Source organism: Centruroides sculpturatus, unplaced genomic scaffold, assembly GCF_000671375.1.
Source record: "Centruroides sculpturatus isolate CEXI.00-Female unplaced genomic scaffold, Cexi_2.0 scaffold1023, whole genome shotgun sequence".
NCBI classification, from domain to species: Eukaryota; Metazoa; Arthropoda; class Arachnida; order Scorpiones; family Buthidae; genus Centruroides; species Centruroides sculpturatus.
In genome coordinates this window covers 177466-201527 of record NW_019385218.1, presented here as the reverse complement: position 1 = coordinate 201527, position 24062 = coordinate 177466, and the positions used below count along the sequence as shown (strand labels likewise).

The window sequence follows — 24062 nt, the reverse complement described above, 5'->3', positions numbered from 1 at the left end:
CAAACTTATACATCATAGTTTAACCTTTCATACTATAATTAAAATCTAGAATAGATGTTTTATCTTAATATCTTAATTGAAATTCTTATCATAGCTTAACTAAAATATTATTGTTACACTGGAATATTGACTTCTCAATACATTTGACTGATAAAATGGATAACTATCTACAGAAAATGTAGAAAAGCATCTCTCCTTTTAACATAATATTTGTTGTTTTGAAACAAAAGTAATAACCATGCATAATCATTCTTAAAGTCTTAAGAATAAGCTCAGATTAATCAAATATCTTCTTGTTAAAACTAAATGAGTGTAAATATTTTTCAATTTCTATAATGAGAAGAAACTTTCGTAATTGAGATTGTTACTACAATTCTGTGTAGAAATATCACTGCTTTCAAAATTACATTTTGAATATTTTTCAGTTCAAATTGTAATTTTAAGTTTTAGGATATATTTTCATTATATTTAAAATTGTTTATACCTTACTAAAAATATTAATTAACATTATTTGTAGGGTTACCATACGTCTGTATTTAGTAAGAACAGTCCATACTTTACAGGCTCTCTCCATGTCTGTACTGTACTTAGAAAAAATAAACAAAATGTCTGTACTTTTCAACTGATCATACAGTTAATAGTTAAATCATAACAACTTAGATTTAAATCTGACAAAAGGTGCAAAAGTTTTGATAATTACAGTATTATTGTATTCATTGGCTAGGTAACAACATTGTATAAGCAAATTGCTCTGTATAAGCAGTTTCAAACCATTTTTCATTAACGTACCCCATGGCATTTCCAACTTCACAACTAGCAACGCATGTGCAAATCTTGCACTGCCTGTTTGTAGAAAGTGTCACCATTTTGAATTTTATTTTGACTCAGTTCTCGGTCCCCTGAATACCTACAAGTCTGGGTTTTTTATGTATGCATGATTTGGGCACCTAATACTTTGTGCCAAATTGCAACTTTTGACATGTACTCCTTCATACCTCACAGCAGGCAGTACAATTTTATAAACAAGACATAGTCTTGTCAATAAAAAACTAATAAAAATACTGAATAAATAATGAAAAAAATTACCACTTGTACAGAAAATCTGAGGAACTGGCTATGTCCTTTTCTTTGCTAACAATAAAAAATACTTTTTATAAACAAAAGAATACTTTTTTCAAACAACATGTGGGGATATTGTTCACAGATAATAACAATAATAGTAACACACCCCACCATCAAAAGTCCTTAGCATAATCACTAATCACACATAATGGTATCCCCATTACCATTGACCGACTGCGCAACATTTATTGATCTGTTGCATTGTAATCGGCAGCATAAGTTTTTATTTCTATTTTTGCATTTTGAAATGTATAATAAAGTTTGTGATTGTTGCAAGGAACATTTTTTACCTAATAATTTTTTAATACTATTAATTTGTGATATATATTTATAATATATTATTTTTATCTGCCATAATAACTAACTTTTTTCTGTACCCCTAAACAATCTATTGTGTACCCCCAGGGGTACACATACCCTGGGTTGGAAATCACTGGCTTAGAATATTGTTCTGCAACCTTTTTCTACTCGCGGCACACCTATGAGTCGACATGACTCAACATGGCATACCAAAATGTTATTCCCCTCAAAAACATATGATATGATACTATTAATAAAATTTCGTAATGCCATAAACCTATTATTGTTATTATGTTGAATTTTGTGAGTTACACTCGGTTGACACTGATGGCTGTGTACTATGCCAGACCAGAGTCAAGGCATACTAACTTCAAAACAAGACAAAAATTAAATAAGTGTGTCAGTGTGTGTCTGTATTCAGAAATTTCCTAACAATATGACATGTATTCAATATAGTGGCCTTCTGTAGTGTGATGTATGTGTTTCTATTCAATTTTATTGTTCCCAGGCTTTTGTGTAGCATGTATGGTATGACACTCTGTATGGTGTAGCGTATGTAGCATGTATGGTATGGACGTTCTGTAGAGGAGAGAACGACATATGGAGGATAAGCACCTTATCCTCCACAGATGCCTTATTTTCTAGGGGAGTTCTGTGTACTTGCTAATTTTTTCACTTCATGTGTTTTGTACATTGTGAGTGTTTGAAACAGATATGTCTATAATGTATGTGATTTAATTGTGTTTGTCAATGAGTGTGATGTCTGGTCTGTTGTGGTAAATTGTTTTATCTGTGATTATGGCTGTTGTAGTACATTTTGTGTGTGTTGTTTTCCAATACTGTCTGTGGAATGTATTTGTAGTATGGTTCGTGGATGTCTAATAATTTGTGTTTCTTTGCAAGCTTTTGATGTATATGCTACTTGATTATGTCTATGTAAATTATCTGTCTGTGCCAACAGCTTGCAACCAGAAGTGATGTGTTGTATAGTTTTTGGCATGATGTGACATTTTCTGCATCTGTCGTTTGTGATTGTTGAATCTTTGAATATGTGTTTTCTGTAGTTTTTAGTATTTATGACCCGATCTTGTATGGAAATCATGAATCCTTCAGTCTCCCCAAAGAGGCATCTGCAAGCTAACCAGCTGATTGATGCAGTTTTTAGAACACAATCCTGGACCAGGTCATAGGGATGTCTGCCATGGAATGCCTTTCTCACCCATTATTGCTTAATGGTGTCTATACTATTTATATGTTGTGTCGTGTCCATATGATGCGAGTTTAAGTTTAATGGTGTGTTATTTGAGTCTGCTAGAGTTACTGCTTTATGTAACTGTGATGTTTCTTGTTTATTGTAGAAAAACTCTCGCAATGTCTGTATTTGTTTGTAGTGGAGGTTAACTATGTCAATCAAGCCATGTCTGCCATCTTTACATGGAAGGATTAATCTTTCTATGGCAGATTTAGGATGATGTTGTTTATGCTTAGTAAGTGTTGTTCTTGTTTTCATTTGGAGTTGCTCAAGATCTGTGTGAGTCCAATGTATAACTCAAAAAGAGTAAGTGAGTACTGGGATGACATATGCGTTTATTGCTTTAACATCATCTTATTCCATTAGTGAATGAAATACAAGCATAAGAAACACAAAAAATATGATGAAAATATATAAATAAAACTTGAAATTAATAGAATATGTAAAAGTTCACGTCAGATTTTTCACCTTGTGATGGCACACCAGTTGCAGAACACTTAGAGAATATGTGCACATTCACTATAATGATTTTTTTAATTTGATAGTACTTGTTATCTAAGTGATAAAATGCAGTAGTTTTCTTATATTTAAAATTGCATTCTGTGCTTCAAAGGAAAGTGTAAATTGAAACTTTATATTATATGCATACATTTATTAGATTGAAAAATATGAATAAATTCCTTTTATTTTGCCTCACTGTCTGATTGAAAAATATGAATAAATTCCTTTTATTTTGCCTCACTGTCTGATTACTTTTAATGCTAATCTGTCCATATTCTGCTTTCAACTGTTATGATAACCCTATTATTTGACACATTAAAATGATGCAAAAGGGTAGGAATAGACATTAGATGATACAAGAGGATTTGTCAATAAAACAAATTTGAACTGAGTGTGAAGCTCTGGAAATAGGTCAAAATTCATGCACAGAAAATGTTTTAATTTCGTATAGAAAAAAATTTTTATAATTATAATTATTATTCTTATAATATTGTAAAAAGCAACCGTCAAACGCAAAATGAATATTTTATGTCCATATAAGAACATATCTGTAAAAATTTCTAAGAAAGTCGAACTACTCAGGTTAAAACAATGGATGAATTTGAGTACTTAGATCGAACATCTTTGATATGAATCAAATTGTCAGTCGGAGTTGACTCACCCCACGATCTGGGCACTGATCTCGTTACAATTCGTAATGAGAAGGGAGACCAATTAGAGAGCGGGGGCAGATCGGCATTGACCTATCGGAATGTTCGATCTGGGACTCAGAAAAAACTTATAAAAACCATGCAAAAAAAGATGTAACGTTCTTGGTTCGTAGTTCTTTGGTTCGGTGCTCCTCCCCAGGATTCTTGTGATCTGGACATTCTACCACGAGAACTTGTTAGATATTCGGAGGACTTGTCTTCACCCTCCCATGCCATCAAGACCGCTAAAGTCCACCTTGTAGATAGAAGACCTTGGTTCAAATAGTATTGTGCAGCCCGGAGTCGATGTCTTCACACCTCCATCACCGGAAGAAAAACTGTCGTCAGAACAGTTAAACTTTTAGTGTTACGAACTTGTTGCTCAACTTTGAATAGGTGTTACGCCGTTTTAAGGATTTGTTGTAAGAAAAATTTTTATATTTATTAAACGGTATACGATAGAGAACCTGTCTCAGTAAGTTTTTTCACTCCCACACGACAGCGCTGACCACTCGACTGTCGCGACGCTTTCTCCCCAAGTGGCAAACCTCACACTGGTTTCCGAGAAGTGGGATTTTAAGTCCCCAATCTCCACCGGGTCAACGACTTCACATGAGTCATCATTGTTGCTGTTCGTAGTGTTTCTTATGAAGTGAATATCTCAAATAAAGAAAAGATTAAATTAGTTAACACATATCTTTCTTGCACTATGTCTTAAGAGAAACTCTCCCTGAGACTTTGTCTCTTATTTAGTACAGAATATCTTGGGTTACAGGCATTCTCTGAATAGTTATGACATCTATCATTCATTACCACTTCCTAATTTCTAACAAGTTTCATAATGGACATCAATAGTTGAATTGTAACATAATTAATTAACAAGACTTTTTATCCAAATAATACTTATCATCTAAAATAACAGAAATCATTCAAAAAATATAAAACATAATACAATAATTTAACAATAGAGGATCAAATTGACACTGCTTTTATTGCTTGATACTACCATAAATTATAACAGTTATAAAAGTTTAATTAGAGAGTTAATTTGAGAAATTATACATTAACTTTTATTATCTTGATTTATCAGTAAAAAGACTGATGTAAAGGATAATTCTTTTACAGTGTTCTTAATAGCTTCATTTAGAATGTTGCTTCTCAAATTAAATCAAAATCAAATTTTGCATTAAATTATATATTTCATACTTCTTTTGGAAAATATATTTTCTTATATTTTATTTTTATTAAAAATTTATATCTTCATTTCAATGTGGGCCTGAATAATTGAAAACAAACAAGTTCTTTCTAGGCTTGGAGGATTTAATAATTTAGATGCATCATTATTTTCTAGCATCTGATAGATCAGCATCTCTTTTAATCCAAATAGAATTATAAGCCCTTAAAATTCTGACATGAAGTCTTATTCACTGAATAGCCACAGATGCATGTAGAGAACATTAATGGATTTCTACTGTGCATTGCAGTTATGGTAATATCTCTGTTTTGTATGATTTTTTGTTCTTTTTACTTAATTAAACTTTAGTTATGGCTTTTAAAATAAATGCAAATGTCAATGATATAAAACATAAACACCAGACCAAATTTAATATATATATTTAAGTTAAGGTTCTAATATTCTGTAGTATTGTAGAAACATAGAGGCATACACTGTAATTAGTGATCCAGAATGTATTTTTGATCTCAGTTGCTCTAACAAAATCATTAATTCAGCAAGGTTTTGGAACCAGGAATGCTAGAAAATTGGTGGTGGATCTGTATTATATATTATTTCCTAATCATCATGATAATGAAGCCAATGAGAAATTATGATAATTTATAATTTATTATCATAAGTTTAAAATTTCATAATTATAAAAATATAAGGGATGATTACTATAAAATATCAACTAAAAATACATACCACAACCATTTTCATCAGAGCCATCACGACAATCAACATCACGATCGCATTTCCAAGCAATAGATATACATTCACCATTTGAACATTGAAATTCATTATTAGCACATGGTCTTGTAGCTTAAATAAAATATTTATTTTTTTAATTCTTAATATTAAATTTTAGAATATTTTAAAATATTTATTTATATTATACAAATTAAAGAAACAAGATATTTTTATGTTTTCTATTAAAAGTGAGTATTTTTTATAATGATATTAAATATTTAGTATGTCAATACATAATTTATATTATTAATGAATATTTTAATTGTATCAGTTAATGTAAATTACCAAAATTACAATAATTTTATCATTGATATTACCTAATATGAATTATTAATTATAGTTATTTTATATTGTATCTGTTATTTAGGGGTATAACTATTAAATGGGTGTTTTATTTCATGCAAAAGCAAAAAATACTAATCATTATTTTTTCTATGAAAATATTTAGTCATGATATCTGTAAATGAAAAAAATAAACTTAAATAAAGAGATACAGATAAACAGAACATTCTGAAAATGTGTTATTCTAATACAGTGGCACCCAAAATTTTCAGTTGTCAACCAAATTCAGCATAAGTTGTAAATAGGTAGGCCATAAATATTTTGTATATTCAATAAATACCAAAAGTAGGCCTATTTCCATAATTTATAAGTGTTATGTCAATTATGTTTGTGAGACAGATTAATGGGTGCCATGGGAACCATAACCAGAGCAGTGATGTCCAAAATTAAAGTCCTCTAGCCATACCTCTAACCATATTTGGTTAGTGGCTACAGTGTGAACACCACTGCACTAATATGTTCAATCTTGATTTAGACTAATAATAAATATTATAGGCTAATGTATTCCAATTTTATAGATTATTTGCCCTTTTAATATTTGTTTTATTATTCATATTAATCTAATTTACAAAATTATGAAATAAAGATAAACATACGACAGTCTTCATCACTATTATCTCCACAATCATTATGTCCATCACACTGCCATAAATCATTGATGCACCTTCCATTTTTACATTGAAATTCCTCTTTGGTACAATTTCTAGGAGCTGTAAAAATATTTTACGTATATAAAGTTGTAGCATTTTTGTGATACATAAATAAAAAATATTTAAATACTATTAATAAAAATCTGAAAAGTTAACAACATTGAAATCTCAAATGTAAGTATATATTTCTATAATTACTCTGATGTAATTAAAAGTGGCAAATATATTAGTTTCATAATAATCATTCCTATATTCATGCTCTTCTAATCAATGAATTTCAATCTTTTTTTGATTTATTTTATTTTATTTTATTATTTTTTAACCAAAACCCTAACCAGCTTACTTTGGCAAGTATATATCTACTCTCATATACCAATAATTTACTTAAACTTTATTTAAAGTATTCAGTATATGGAATCTTGCAACAGCTTGTTGCAATCAGGACAGAGGACATAGAGGCAAACAACTTGTATTTTTATAAGGAGATTCATTATTTCTTTAAAACAATGTTTATATTTTAATATTTTTATCATTACTTTTTAATTTTATCTATTTCTATTGTTTATGTAGTAAACATGTTAATTTCATAAAAATATAAACATCCAAATCCAATAGTTATATATTAATTAGTCAAACGATTGTCGAAATATATCGGACTATGTTATTACTTACTACTACTACCACCATGTATTAGTAACATAGCCCGATATAATTCGGCAATCGTTTGGCGTTAATTTCATTATATGAATTATAAAAATTGGCTACTCATGGATCCATCTCTGGTTGCAACATTCTGCATTGTCCTTAAAGCAAAACTGAAAACCCGTTCTAATAAATCATATGATCAAGCTTGTCAAGATGACTTGAATCCCGCATGGACTTTGCATAATAAAATTTTACCCAAAACCAAAAGAAAAAGTCAAATTTTATATTTAAGATTATATCACATTTAACTAGTGTTGCCACTTTTCAAAATCGCTGACCCGGACGGCAGGTCAGGTTTGTTCAAACAGAAGTTCCTGACGCATACGTAATGTCATTTTACAATGCGAAGAATAACGTGCTAGATTAGCCCGTAGACGTGTACGATCGTATATGCGGAAAAAAAAAAATCGACAGGTTGCGCGCCACACGTAAACAGACGAACATGGCACAATTGCAGATGAGTTTCAGTGAGTGTGAGTTCTTTCGCTATTAAAATAGTGTAAATTTGTAAAAATATTTCCAAGAACTTTGTTTCATCGTAATTTCACAATTTCTACGAAATTCCCAGACAAAATTAATAGTTCACCGGCACAGTGAGTCAATTCCCGGACTGTCCGGGTGAAAGCCGGACGGGTGGTAACACTACATTTAACTTACTATCAAAATCAGTGCAAACTCGGGACAAGAGACAGAAACACGTTGTATCGTAAGTTACGATAAAATTCCTAATAATTCCTAATATTAAGGTTTCTAAAAATCTGCCGGAAACAGTCATTGAATCCCGAGTCTGGGCGTCTGCAGAAAATCTTCCAGGGGTGGACAAAGCCCGGACAAATAAATTTTTATTTAATTCATTAATAAATCAATAAATTTTTATTTAATTGCTTAATTTTGGAGTTTCACAAGTAGCTTATAAAATACAGTGTTGCATCAAAACATTCGATGATCGAGAGTGTAAAGTTATAAAGGTAACCCCCGTATAACACGGGAGTTACGTTCCAAAAAATTGCCGTGTTATGCGAATCCGTGTTATACGAAACAAAGAACTAGTACGAAAAGGAGGGTTAGGTTCCAAAAATTAAAAAAACATGCTATTATATTTTCATAATTAAGATAAATATCTTTATTAAAATACGTAAGTAACGTTTATCTGTCACGAAAATAAAAAAAGAGGGAAAAATAGAAACGGCAACACTGGAAATCGATAAATCATCGCGAAAGTTTTGAATAAGTGGGCGAAGCCATGTATCATGAATAAATATAAAATAGTAATCTGTTAAGAATTTTCAAATCGACTGTAAAATTTAAATACAAGTAAATATTTTTTGAAAAAAAAAATTAACCGCTCCAGCAATTTTCCACGTGTCCAGCCTCTATGTTCGTCTTTGAATAACATTAATTTAATTCCTGCTAGTACAATTCGGCAAAATTATCGAATTTTTATTTTTTGTAAATTTATTACAAATTTATTACAATTAAAAAAAGTTTAATGCAAATAAAAACTGATTATAAAATGACTTTTCTTCTTCTTATTATTATTATTATACACATATTACCCTAAATTCCACATTTTATGGAACTAAAAACATACTTACTTGTTAACATATTATGATTCATTAAAAAAATAACGACTTCTACAGTTTTATAAAAATCAGAAACCCTAAAATTTTGAAATATTTTGATTTCGATTTCGTAAATAAAAAATTTAGTTCCAAAACTTTCTGATAGGAGGAAGTTATTGCTAATGTCGCTGCAATTTGTATAATATGTAAGTTTTGGAACAACTTTATGATTTATAAAATCGTGTTCGTGTGGATTAGAGAGAAGCCATCGTACTTACCTGATTGCACATTACTCGTTAAACTTTACTATCAAAGAAACAACAATACTAGTGCTGCAACCAATTTTAAAGTCCTATCGAACAGGTTCTCTGGCCGTTGCAAATCTCAGAAAAGTGATTTTGCGTTTTGAGGAAACGAGAACTTTCAATGTGAAACCAGGAAACGGTTGCAAACCAATGAAATTGGCGAAAATAAAGGAAATTTCAATCTCCTTAGTCTAGAAAATGGATAATCCCCGAGATAGCTGCAGTGCGCCTGCTATATCACGGCGATCGGACGTGTCTTACCTTATAGTGCATAAAATTTTACGCGATTAATGCAGTTTTATTCCTACATGATCTATTTCTCATAGTAACGAATTGCTTTCTGGTGATTATGCTTTGTGTAAATCATTTGTTATGTCTCTCTTAATCCAAATGATGATCGATTATTCATGGCCCTGGCAAATTCTATGAATCAATTGAACATAATTTTTATTTGAATGCTATGATGAAAACACAACTGCTATGTTTGGTCTGGAGAAAACCCACATGTTGACGAGGCAAACATCTTTGCATTAATCAAAAATCACAGTATGGTTTGAGGATTTACGGCATCCTTCATCTTTGGACCATCTTTTTTGAGGAAGACTGCATTTGGATCAGTGACTTGTTCTGTTAATGCCAATAGGTATGGAAACATGCTTCATAACTGTTATTCGCGCATTTAAGTAATAAGATTTTTTGAATACAACAATCTTTATGCAAGATGAAGCAAATTCTCATATCGGAGTCAATGTGCGAAAGTTATTGCCTCAGAATCTTACAACTGCGTCAAAATCCATTACGTTCTGCTTTCGAATGCATGCTTTAAGAACGGGGAGGCTAAGGAAATGCACAATAAGACCGTTCGTCTGATTTATTGGTTAATTGAACATTTCCATCTGTGCAATTTTACATGTGTAAAATTACCGTGTTACTGTAACTTATACAAGAGTTGCACTCACGAACTCTGTAATCGCTACACTGAACTGCAACAAGTGTTGTATCCTATTATCAGCATTGCATCAATTTCTTTGACAGCATCGATATTAGTTGCCAAATTTCTTCCTGTCAAGAAATTTTGTAATTACGCTTTTTTTTTGAGAAATTGAAATTCCACGGTCAGGGAAGGTCCCATGGCCCCACATCCTACAGAGGGGCTCCCAGACCAGGATCATTTGGCATTTGGTACATTAATTTTATCTAACAGAGCTCTAAACACCTGTTTAATTATTATATAATCACCCTGCATTTTTTATTCAAAACTTCTAAGACGTTATCGAATGCCAAAAAATTTTACCGAAGTCCTCATATTGGAAATAAAAAGTGCTTAAAGAATGCCGTACGAAAGAATCTCATTCCGTATGATTTCACATTCTTTTACAAAATCTTTTACTTTATCCAATTCGTTTGAACTTTATCTTGTAAATTCTACATTTTTGTCGCTAAAAACATGCAATGAACATCGGACGATTTTCGTTCAATACCTGGATAATGCAGTTTGCTGTTTTATTAATTTTATCAATATCTGAATCCATTTCATTCTTTCTTCTTCTTACCTCATCTATGAAGCGTTTTAATTCTAAGGAAATAAATTTTGTCTTTTTTCTCATATATTGTGAACACTTCAGAAGTGACAAATTTCTGAAAAACTTTCTAAAATATTCTTTTCGTTTCTATTTCCATCTTGCGAACACTAAGATGGTCATTTTGATCATACTCATCCGATGGTGGTGTGGCCGACAGATTAAGGTGGATTCCTACAGCTCTGAAAGGACTTAGGAACAAACCCGGATGGGTAAAAAAGAACCCAGGAATTTTTCGCAAATATGTCGGCTGGCATCCCTGAATTAGTATCGTGAATCTGGCCAAGCCCAATAATGGGCTTTCTGAAAGGTCTTTTCGGCGTCCACAGGGCGAACAAAGACCTATTCCCACATCACATCATCGTATTAGAGACAGCCTGAGTTTTCTGACTGATTAAAAAAATTTATTTTTGAATAATTATAATTATTTCGAAAATTGGGGTGTAAACTGATAACATAAATTTGAAAACAGAATATTTTTGTCAAATTCAGTAAATTTATTCTATTCAACAGTTATAAATAATTTTAAAACAATATGAAGTGATAAATTTTATACTTTAATTCACTAAAATCCAGGGCTGTGGAGTCGGAGTCGTGGAGTTTTGGTATTTTAGCCGGAGCCGGAGTTGAAGTCGTCAAAAAATTCGCCGACTCCGGCTCCTTTTTACTTACCAACTTGTTATGTATATAAAAAAAGTATTGGAATCGTATCAAATTTGACCCTTCAAGTTTCTTTTTACAAATCTACAGGTTTGGAGACCTCCCGAACCCCTCAAAAAAGTCAATAAAAGGGGAAAAATTGTGTGTGTGTGTGTTGGCGTCTAATTTGTTTAATTTCTTTATTTTTTGTTCTGAGATATTAAACAATATCTCAGAATGGGTTTAAGAAACGAAATGTGGCACTGTAGCTTGCGTATAAAGGGGCATTAATACTATTAAATTTTGGTTCTTAATTAAAGGTTGACAGGATGAAGACATAAAAGTGGTCATGTGTCATATCTCTTAATGAATATTTTACTCGTTATTAGCGTTCAAAATTAAAAAAAATAAAATAAAACTTGTCTCTACCCTCAAAGTAAGCTTTTTAGCCATTTTATAATAGTACAGTAAAATCCATTAATTAAGATGTTCTCGCCTAAGATGTTAGAATGCATATGGAGACATGATTTAGTTCAACCACTTTGACGCTTAATAACTAACTCCTGTGTTAAACTATCTGACTGCGATTCCAACCACTCTGATCACAGAAATTATTAGGCTTTAAACAGAGTGAACAAAATCATGCCCCCACAGTCTAACATTCACACATATAGAAAAAACCTCGAATCTTTTGCTTAATTAACTCGAAATTTCAAGGTGTTCTGAGTCCAAAAATGTAAAAATTTAGAAAGAGTCATTTTTTGACCGAGCGCTACACTTTCCCTCTGTTATATATAACAGCCGAAAAAGTAAAAATTATCGAATACATATTTATATATTACTTAGAGAAGTCTTTTAGCTTTGAAGTAAAAAGTTCTACGTTCTATCTTTATTAGAACTCTATTTATTGAATCTTTTATTCTGAAGTCACGTGATGACATCAGAATTTTCGGGTCTCTTTCGGTAACAAGTCCGCTCCTGGTCGGAGTCGGAGTCGGTAGATTTTTACGCGACTCCACAGCCCTGCTAAAATCAAATAAATATATACTGTAATAATAAAAATTATTAAGTCAAATGCATTGAAATTTGCTGTGTGTATATTTCCGAATGTCGACAGAATATATGCAAGTATTCAAACAAGAATGTGTAAGACATTACGTCTCAGATTCATTGTCCACTTATAATGACAAAATCGAATTTTAAATATGTTCATAATCAGATTTAAAGTTCAAATAACTACTCTGTGGCACCATTATTTTAAATTAAAGTTAATAGTTACATTTACAGCATTATTCCTAATTAACAGTAATCATTAAGTTAATTTATTTATTATAATTAAATTTAATTACATATATTTTTAAGTTAAGATATTAAACTGTATTTGTGATAAGTAAATATAATTAATAACTATTAACAACATTCAACAGCAACTAATTCTCTACGTAAAATTACAGAACGTAAAATAAAATTTGTGATATATAAAAGTGTACAACAAATAAATTGGCATAGTCAGATTTTGGCCACATTTCGCTATAATAGATATATTTTACCTATTGCTGACCGGCGTGAAAAAATGAATTAACTTTGATGCTGAACTACTGATAAAAACTGAAGAAGATGAGAAACTTTTCCAACCTGGTTCCTAACCTCCGATAAAAGATCAAGGATTGTAAGGTGCGCGGTTGCGTCTCCTGATAAAATTGTTTTTTAGTTTTTGCTAATCTCATCCAAGCACAAAATCACATCACAATCTATTTTCAATCTATAGATAATACTATTATCAACCTTTTACATCGTGTTCTCCATAAAAATATAGCTTGTTTCAACTGTATAAAAAAGTTTTATCTTTGTTTCTTTTTAATTGACTCTATCAAAATCAATGGTCAAGTGAATAAACCATTGAATACTAACAATTGAAAGTTTGTGCCTAACCAATGCGCAAGCCACGTAGTGTTTTCCGGATATTTTTTACGTTTTTTAACACCTAAATAAAAGTGAGTTTCTCATACAAAGTCCTCCGGGAGGAATTCCCATTGGCAGATCGTCCATGCCTTGCGTTATCTTATCCCATGAAACCAAGCCAAACCAATTTACTATAACATAAATACAAGATGTTGTGTGGATATCATTCTGTATCTTAAAAGTGATACTCTTTCTTAATATTTGCACTCCACTAAAAACAGTTTTTGGCGTAACCATGTCGGCTCTGTACAATTACAAAATCATTATTTTCAAAATAAAAAAATCTAGAAACGAGTTGCGTAACTTTTCCGACAGTTATGAGATTTTATTTAAAACATAAGTTTTATATTATTAAACAGAAATAATATTAAATTTTTTATATTATTAATTATTATAAAATGACAAAAGCTTAATTCTGGGGTAGAGATAAGATTTATAAAAAAAAAAAAAAAAAAAATTTGTAAATTCAAATAACGTGTAAAATCTTCATTAAGTACGACTCTACTCGAGATATAACACACGACCCTCTATATCTCCCCATCCCCTCGATCTTTAACCCAGTAGCGTGTTGTCATTAGAAGCGGTGGATGCGCCGCTTCCCTTGTATTTTCTAAAAAATAAATACATATTAATTTTAACTATATGAAAATAATTGCACAATATTTTATTATAACCGCATTATATATCTTATTACAAATTTCTATACTACACGTGAAAAAAAAATAAGATTGCTATTGTATATTCGAATATTAGTGGCGGAGTAGCGGAGGGGAAACGCTGTATTGTCAGTATCCAAAAAACCAGATTCACGCACGCGCTTTACAGAGCACAAACCTCACCCGGTTTAGCCGGTGGAAGCCTAGGACCTTGGGTGGCTGCTACACGTATACCGCATCCAATTCTATCCAGGACCGGTTCCGGGCTGTTAGCCGCCTGCCCGCTAGCTATTTGGCCGCCCGCTAGATTACGTGAATCGAGAGTAGATTTATAACTTTCCGATCGGAGTTTACTGGTATGTTTTTATGATATTTTTCTGTAGTTGACAGGAGTTTTAAAAAAATCCGTTAAAATATTTGATATATTTATTCCGCTCTCCGATTTTATATTACCCACGGATTTCAATCTTAAACCAGTGATATTACGATTTCGTATGTCCCATCTTTAAGGGGATGTAGAAAAAAACGTGTACAATTCTTGTATAATGTTAAAAAATTAACTGTTACTTCCACTGCATCATTTACAACTAAATTTAATGAATGAGAGAGATGCACGAGGTACAGAAAAAGCTCTAGAATTTATTTTCCTTAAATTTACGATTTATGTATCCGTTTGTCATAAAAATTTGTCTTTCCACTTTTTCCCGAGACTACAAATATTCGAGTACAAAGTAACTGGTTTCGACTTATTTCTACTTAAGAAGTAGTTAAATAATTAAGCGATTAGGGAATTGGGGACATAAACAAAACCCTGATGAAAGAGCCGGAATATTACTTAAACAAAAGCTTAACCGAACCAATCTATAGCCGAGTACAGTGGGGACTGATTTCTTCGAAATACTGTATTAGATGTAATAAAGACAGAAATTTTTCCAGTTCGACGAGAGTGACCGAAAAGTTGTAAATTTTGGAAATTTCCGTGGACAACACCTGGTCCTAAAACGAATTAGTTAGAAAACAAACGACGGACAATCTATTAAGTTTAACATATTTAGACTTTTACAGCTATGGTGAGAAACGTTTAAAATTTACAAGAACCCTGTCGCGTCTTTTGAGGTATATTAGTGATGCGACAAAAGAAACATTTGACATTGCCAAATCCCGAGGGTATCGGCACCCTCGGGATTTGGCAGCCCGCGTGCATGTACAGTACACACCGCACACCTAGCAGGACCGTCTCTGATTCCACTCGTAGGGAGCTATTTGACTAAGTGGTTAAGATTTAAAGAGTAAAGAATATTTTATGTTATTTTTATGTACGTTTCATTACAAAGCTATATTTAATTATAATTTTCTTTAAAAGTATATTCATACAATTGAAGAATGTTTTGTACCAGGTATGTATATCCACCACACATTTTATTTCACCAAGTAAGTTTTTATAATTTTATTTTTAATTTTAGCCCTTATATCGTGGCTAGCGATTCGGAATGTAATTGCGATATTGAAAATTTATTTTAAAAAAGTTTTGGCTCGAGATCATATAATGAAAAAGAAAACATTATTAAAAGAGAAAGGCCAATGCCTAAGTTAAATATAAACGCTTCAATAAAAAAATTTGTTCGACATTTTCACGATAAAATGGCTCTGTAAATGCATAAAAATGCAAAAATTGTTTTGTTGGCTTGCCTACTATTTTCAAATGAAATTAGTGTGTGGAATAAGAATGGCTTTGACAATTTAGCTGGCAAAAGACACGAAAAATCGTCGATTCTTTCGTATTTGAAGCAATTTGGAAATCGAAGCGGAATAGAATTTAACATTAGTAAATAATATAAAATAAATATTGAAAATTATAACGAGATAGTTACGGTTAATAGATATATTATATCTAAATAAATAGATGTTATATGTTTTTATCAAAGCAAGAATTGGCATTTAGAGGGCATAGGGAATCTATTGGATCTAATAACAGAGGTAATTATATTGAACTTGTTTATTTATTAATTACGTCAGATAAATAATCTATTAAAAATACATTTAAAGAAAGAATTAACTGGTTGCCCCTGGAAGTCGGCTTCTTATAGAAACACAGCTTCCCTATCAAATGTCACGGCACGCCACTGCTTTAACCAACAAAATTTAAATTAATTAAATTAATAGCATCAACGCTTCTCATATACAAGATACCATCGTTTCTTAATCCTTACCCCATCCTGGGATATTAAACGAAATAAACGCCAACACATACACACACGGATCTTTCCCTGTCCTTTTACTTTTTTGGAGGATCAGGAAGTCTCAAAATGTGGACATTTGCAGCAAAAACAAAACAAAAACGAATTAGAACGAATTAGAAAAAACGTAATGAATTATAGATGAATAATGATCTAACTGTACATTAAATCTTGTAGATTAATCGCAGCAGAGGTCGGGTGGACGAAACCACTGAATACTGATCGCGGATTCGCACCTGACAGACAGTTTGACCACGCGGAGTTTTCCTGGTTTTCTTCACATGTCTAACACCTAAACCAGTGTTTCTCAACCTCTAACGAATCGTCGCCCCTTCAATAAAACCGTGACTTAGTATCGCCCCTTCAATAAAACCGTTACTTAGTATCGCCCCCTTCAATAAAACCGTTACTTAGTATCGCCCCCTTCAATAAAGCCGTTACTTAGTATCGCCCCCTTCAATGAAACCGTTAGGTATTATCGCCCCCTTCACTTCAAAATTCTGATGCCGAGAGCCAAGGCTAACGCCAAATTTGTACTGCATTGAATAGATTAGTGACTAGTACAATGTTATTTGTTTAATTATTATACAATATAACGAATAAAATATCTAATTATTCTTAATATAATGTTTTACTATATCGTCCAGAAAATTGTTTTTTGCCCCCAAAATATAAATTGTTACTAATCGCCCCTCAACATGAAAAACGCCCCCGTTTCTGAAAGTGTTTCTCAACAGGGGCGATATCGCTCCCGTTGAGAAACACTGACCTAAACAGAGGTCAGTTTCACCGTACAAAGTCTTCCCCGTGGAAACCTCTCTTGGCAGAACGCCTTGGCGCTTCCTTATTCCATTAATCCAATATTGTAGATTAGGATAATTGTCTTTTTTTCTCTTTAATATATAAAATAGGAATTATCCCAAATAACAAATAACTTCATTTCAGTAAAATATACATCTAAAAATTTTTGATAATTAAAAAATATTTCAAATTTTTTTATTATTTTTACAGTTTTAGTTTTATTTTTACATTATGGTCCAGTTCTTTTTACAATCATTCAATTTAATTCAGTAGACGAAATAGTTCATTATATATTTTAATGAAATCAACTTTAAATCGACTAAAATATCTTGCAATAAGCAATCAATTCATTGCAATGGGCTGATTATTTCATGTTTAATTCTCAATAATGCATTGTTGAGAAAACTCTCGATTCTCAAAATTTATCATAAATTATTTTGATTAAATGTCAGTTTCCATCCTTCATTCATGTCTAGCTCATTAATTCTATTGAAAATTCAACTCGTTTGCAATGAACAAAATTGAGAACGAATATCAAACCAAAATAGAGCAGCAATCAAAACACCAACAATTGGGAAAACATTTCCAACATAATTATGAAATTAAACAGTAATGCTTATTAAAAAAATATGGCCATGCTATGATTTAGAAAGGTGAATACGTTTTGTCGAGTGCAATAAGTTTGTGTTCAATAAGTTATTGAACACAAATTCGTATATTGAATGAAGTAATTTATTTTTCCTGTATTGATTGAATATAGCCAATAACGTCGTAATTAAATAAACTTCATCTACACTAACAGTATTACAGAAATACAACAAATAAACAGTAACAATTGAAAAGTCTAATTTAAATGTGAATGTTCGCATTTACATTTAAAATATTTGGATGTTCATATTTAAATTGTTCTGCAATTGTCACGTTTGTTTAATTAAAAATTTTCTTTTTCATGTGTAATTCTTTAGAATTTTATCATTTATTGTTTTCTGCCTGTTTACTATTGCATTTGATATTGGAGATGCATGATAAAAATAAAATTGGATTATAGGATTAAGGCAACGCAACATATGAACGATTTGCCAAGGAATGTGCTTATCTGGTAAACTTTTCTGTGGCAAATGACCCTTATTTAGGAATCATACACATACATGAAGAAAACTCGGAATACTCCAAGTGATCGAACCCGCAGTCAACTACCAGTGTTCAGTGGTTTTATCCACTTCCCGTGATTCGTCCCATATTAAATGATCTAACAAACAGAATACAAGATCAATACAATACAATACAAAGAATACAATTGAATGGGTAAGTCCGGCCTCAGTTGTGCCGATACAAGTTAGAAAGAACAGATAAGAGTCGTCAACTGGAAGACTGAGAGTGTAAATACATCTGACGTTCTGGAAAACCAAAATTCTATTAAAAAATTTCAGGAATTATTTGTAAGTGATCTATCCCGAATGTGTCGGGCCTGTTCCTCACTACATGGTTGCCCCCAGTGTTTCTCAATCTATGGGTCGTGACCCAATATTAGATTGCGTTAAGATTTTAATGGATCACAAAATAATACTACCTCCCGCAGAAATACTTGTAAAACTTGTATTACTGAAATATTCTCTAAGAACTAGGAACAATATATGCATCTGTTAAGTACTGAAAATTTCTAACAACTTTTTTCTTATTACAACTTTCTAACAACTTTTCTTATAATTTCTATATTGTCATTTAGTAATAAACATAAGGTTATAGAGTGTGTGTACGTGAAATTTATTTCTTTTTTCTATTTTGAATAGCATCAAAATACATATTTTTTGTAAGATATTTTTTGCACTGGTTTTGAAAATATTTCCTTGTTTATTCAAACTTTTAAGTTTATTGTCATACATAACAATAAATCATAAAATATAAATAACGGATGAATTTTGGCACAAGTGGATCAATAAATATTATATAGAGATTTATATTCACGAGGCTAAAGCAATAACAGGTAAGAATAGGGGTTTAGTATCACGCATAAAGAAAATCTCTCACCCAGATTTAATAGTAACTCAATTTTCTTCATCGGAAACAATTAGATAAACGATTATTCGAACTTCGAGTAGAGATTGAAATATTTTAAAATGATCGGAAGTTAACATTAAGCAAATATTTAAAACATAATTTGTGGCTTACTAAAATTTCTGGCATTATAAACTTTTGGGTCACGGAACCATTACAAAAAAAAATATATATATATTGGATCGCACGAGAAAAAACTTTGAGAAATGCTGGTTACCCTCGTGGACTCACCGAACTGATGACGGAAACGGTTAAAATTCCGTCTTAGTACTTTCAGAACGTAAAAAGTAAACAAAATCGAAAATTACGTAAAATGTAATATAAAAATCATACCAAGAAATGAAAATTAAAATACAAAAGAGGATTGTTCCGACTTAAAGAAGAATTAGTGATTCCAAAGATAAATATACAAAAGAAGAAATTTGGGGTCGTCGTGTAGCTAGCATTAGTCGCATGTAGTACAATCAATTTATACGAATCAGCTTACGAAGACAATTTATCTAACTAATATGAAATAAAGTGAAAAAATTAAGTGTTTTGTGGATTGCAGCTCATCTTGCGTTACACGATGGCATTTTGTAAATCTGTATATTGCGAATTGCTACACATATATACTGTATTTATAAAAATATCTGCACAAAATACTTAAAAATAAATTGAAATAAATTCTGTAGATACAATTTTATTGTATCTACAGAATAATAATGTTCATAAATGCATCATAAACAATAACCGTGAGTAGGAATTTAAAATAAAATCAAATATTCTCCATTTTTACAGCACTATTTTTATCTAAACTTTTTATGGCATTTAGGAGACTTTCTATAAACTTTGAATTACTGAATTATAATTTCCGAGTCATCTGTTTGTTATTTTGTATATGCTCTTTAATGGGCAATCGAGATATCTTCCAAACATATCCGTTGTCTTGTAAAGTATTAAAATATCCGCTATTTCACAAAGCATTTCCTCTATCGTGATTATTATTACAGAATAGCGGAGAGTGAAAAATTGTCCCTCTTTTATTACTTCAAATATACTCGGAAGCCAAAATTTGAATTGATTTTTAAGTAAAAATAAGTTTACATGGCCAACGATTATTTAATATTAATATACTAAAAATAAATACAACTTTTTTACTAAGAAAAATTCTGTTTCAGTCATTTTTTCGTTGTTCACACCATCAGCAGTTCATCAGGAGGCAGTAGCCTAAAAAGGAAGGTCGTTTCCGCGAGTATTTGTGTTTTTTAATGAACTGCTGATGGTGTGAACAACGAAAAAATGACTGAAACAAAGAATTTTTCTTTGTAAAAAAGTTGTATTTATTTTTAGTGTATGAATTGATTTTTGTTTTAAAAATGAAAGCGTCTTTCGGAGATGATGATTATATGTTATAAATGTCATATTTTACACACATAAGAAGTTTTCTATTTTAAAAAAAATGCAATTGTCGTTATGACAAATTCTTATATCGCTACTGCTGCAGGATTATCCAATCCACTAAGTTACATGAGACACATGCGTAGCGGGGCCGTGTCTAGAGTGAAGCACGAAATTGGAAAAATAAAACACTTATACCAATGTTTCCCAACCTTTTTTGTCTATGCCCCACCTAAGCCTTTCTAAAATTCTTATGCCCCCCTAACGTATACAGCGGCTATACGGTTAACTTAAACTCTGGACGAGTCCATTTTCGAATTGCTCCCTTAACAATCCAATTGCCCCCCGTTGGGAAACACTTCCTTATATCGTTGCAGTTGTATATCATATTTCATAAATATTTTCCTATAGTTACAATTAGTCGTTATTAGTTTATGATTTCGTAAAATTATATATAGAGTCCCAATCTTCTGTGTCTAGAGGCCCCTAAAGGTCTTAATCCACCTACCGTATATTGCTATATACGTAGTATTAATGCGAATTTCATAAGAAAATAAAAATTACAGTCAAACATCCAATAATGGCCACCTCTAAACAGCAGCTTTTTTTCAGGAACATCGTTTACTTAAAAAGTGTATATAAAATAACTTCCAAACACCGACCATTTTTTTGTTCCGATCACTGGCCGTTTTTCGGAGGCATAGACGCCCGCAAAGGGGCAAACGGGAGTGTTTGCCCCTCCCTGGGATCAAGTAAAACATTTTACAAATTATAATCGTGAAAGTGATTGAGACATATAACTTTAAACTCTCGACCATGAAACGCTTTGTCTGTTTTTTTTTTTTTTTTTGTATTGATGCAATATTATCTTCTATAATTTACTCGTGAAAAAATCCAAAAAATTAAACAAACATTTATTGATGTAATTAAATGTCTCCAAACTTTGCTCCTCCTGGAAAATTTTCTGCGGACGCCAATGTTTAGAGGTTTGACTGTATATATTTAATTACAATAAGTAAACATTACATTATATAATGTAAAATATATATTGATTATATTGCTGAATGATAAGATGAATATAAAACCTAATAAACTGATATCTTGTCTTTTTCTGTATTCATGTAGTTGTATAAACATCTGATTATTACACCATTTTTTTACAGGTTCGTCATATTCTGGTAATTTAATTCAACTATACATACATCACCAACAATATAATAAAACCTAGTGTTTTTATTATAATTTATAATAATACCGTAAAATCTTTTTAAAATGGAACAAGATAGAGTTTTCCGTTTTAGCAGGTTTTTTTACGTTTGAAGGGATATGATAACACAACATGTGGCGATCTGTCAAGAGGTGATGCCTTTGGAGAGGACTTTCTGTGGGAATTGGCCCTATTTTAGGTGTTAGATAGGTGAGGAAAACCAGGAAAACTCCATGTTGGACAGGCGCGAACCCACGACCCAAGTGTTCAGTAATTTATTAATCATGATTTGAAAGAATTTACATGATGTTATATGAAAAATTTCGCTTCACTCAGTTTACGTTTTGCAACTGATATCCAAACTATTTTCCATTTACATATTGAATAGATTTCCGGCTTATATTGGTAACGTTTCAAGATTTATTTACCATTTAGGCAAATTTTTGTTTTGTAGAAAGTCCGGTGGAACCGGAAAGAACCTGCTTAGACAGGTTTTACTGTATAAGGAGGTTCCAAAAACCAATTTTTTTTTGTTTTAAATAAGTTATATTGTATATATTTTTACAGTTCAACTACTTGTAAGCTTATTAATAGTTAAATAAATTATGGAATTCATTTATCGTAAAATAAATAGTAATTTTGATATTACAAAGGGCAATTTCGATCGCTATCTACTTTTATTATATGAAAAATAGATTTACATTAAGATACCTTATCTATAACATAAAATCAAAATCACAATGTATGGAGAATCAGATTGATAGCTTTCTTGCATCATTTCCGATAGCACAATCTGATCTTTTCGACATTAAGTAAACTAAAAAACCATTGGTTAATATAATCTACTTCAATATACAAAATTATTGAACATTCTTTTATGTTTACAAATTTTTGTTGGAAAATTCCCAATAAATCTTCATTCTTAAATGAACAATTTCAGTTATCAGTGATCAATAAATTGAATTTATAAATGCAAAAATACAAATTATGCGTGGCTTCTAGTTAATATTTTCATTTTATTACAAATTGACAAAAGTCTTTCTTCAAATTTCCAATTTTTTTACTTTTCCAGTAAAAAAGAGAAAGCTCATTATTGAATTTTCTACAGAATAATTTAGTTTCTCCTTTAATATTGTATTTTATACTAATATAAATTTCGTTTTATCTTGCAAGTTATATAACCGAACATTTTATTTATATTTTATAGCGAATTTTATTTAAACTATGATGACATTTGTTATAAATTATCTTCTTTCACCTTTTAAATACGGCCAATGGCCGAGTGAATAAAACCAATGAAACTGGTAGTTGAAACTGGTGTTCACGCCTCATCTACATACTGGGAACGCGGTGTCTTCCTAGTTCTTCACGTGTTTAACGCCTAAATAGGTGTCAGTTTCCCACAGAAAGTCCTCCCGGGAGAAACCCCTTAGCAGATCTCCCGTGTGTTGCCTTATCCCATCAAACAAAACTTTGAAACTAAACGTTAGAGTTATAAAAGCATAGAATTATGATTAATTAGATGATTTTTGAAGGTATTATATTCATTCTATCGAATTAAATATGAAATTAATATATTAATTTTATATTATTATATTATACATTTTAATAATCATCATTCAACCAGTATAAGAAAGATTATCTTCAAACACGTTTAAATTACTCTAGAAATCGATAATCAACAACTCTTAATACTTCAGTAAGAACTATTTAGTTTAATTTAATTAACTAACTAATTTAATTTGCAATTAAGTTCGAAACAATTTTTTACTATAGTTTAAAGAAACTTTGGTTGTTTTCAAAGATTTTTATTATACTGTAATTAGATAAAAGTTTGAAATTAATTTCTTTAATTTTAAGCATATTTTAAGGAAGTGACTTATAAACTTTCCGTATAAATATAGAATTTCTTGTTAAATTTAATTAAAAAATAAAGAAATATTTTTACAATTTTTCTTTAATGTTTGTATCGAAATTCTTTGGAAAAACTTTATCAATGTAATCTATTGTAAGGAAATATATGATAAATTAAATTAAACCTAATTAGATACGATAAAAGTTATTATTTTTATCATTTTTTTCATTTTGATTAATGTTTTGCTATATCAAAAATTAAAAAAAAAAAAAAAAAAAAAAAAAAAAAAATTTTTT

General features: G+C 30.9%; 1 protein-coding gene across 2 annotated transcripts in view; it reads right to left on the bottom strand.

Annotated features, from left to right (window-relative positions):
• Positions 1 to 24062, bottom strand: part of LOC111636318 (low-density lipoprotein receptor-related protein 4-like) — a 238893-nt gene that overhangs the window by 98741 nt on the left and 116090 nt on the right. The window contains exons 1-3 of one of the 2 annotated variants that reach the window (XM_023381539.1): positions 7588 to 7796; positions 6769 to 6882; positions 5786 to 5902 (exon numbers count right to left, since the gene is read on the bottom strand). In XM_023381539.1, coding sequence (XP_023237307.1) covers positions 5786 to 5902; positions 6769 to 6882; positions 7588 to 7621 — 265 coding nt within the window. In that variant the 5' untranslated portion in view covers positions 7622 to 7796. Of the gene's footprint in view, positions 1 to 5785; positions 5903 to 6768; positions 6883 to 7587; positions 7797 to 24062 lie in introns of those variants that run through there. The other variant, XM_023381538.1, reaches the window with a different exon arrangement.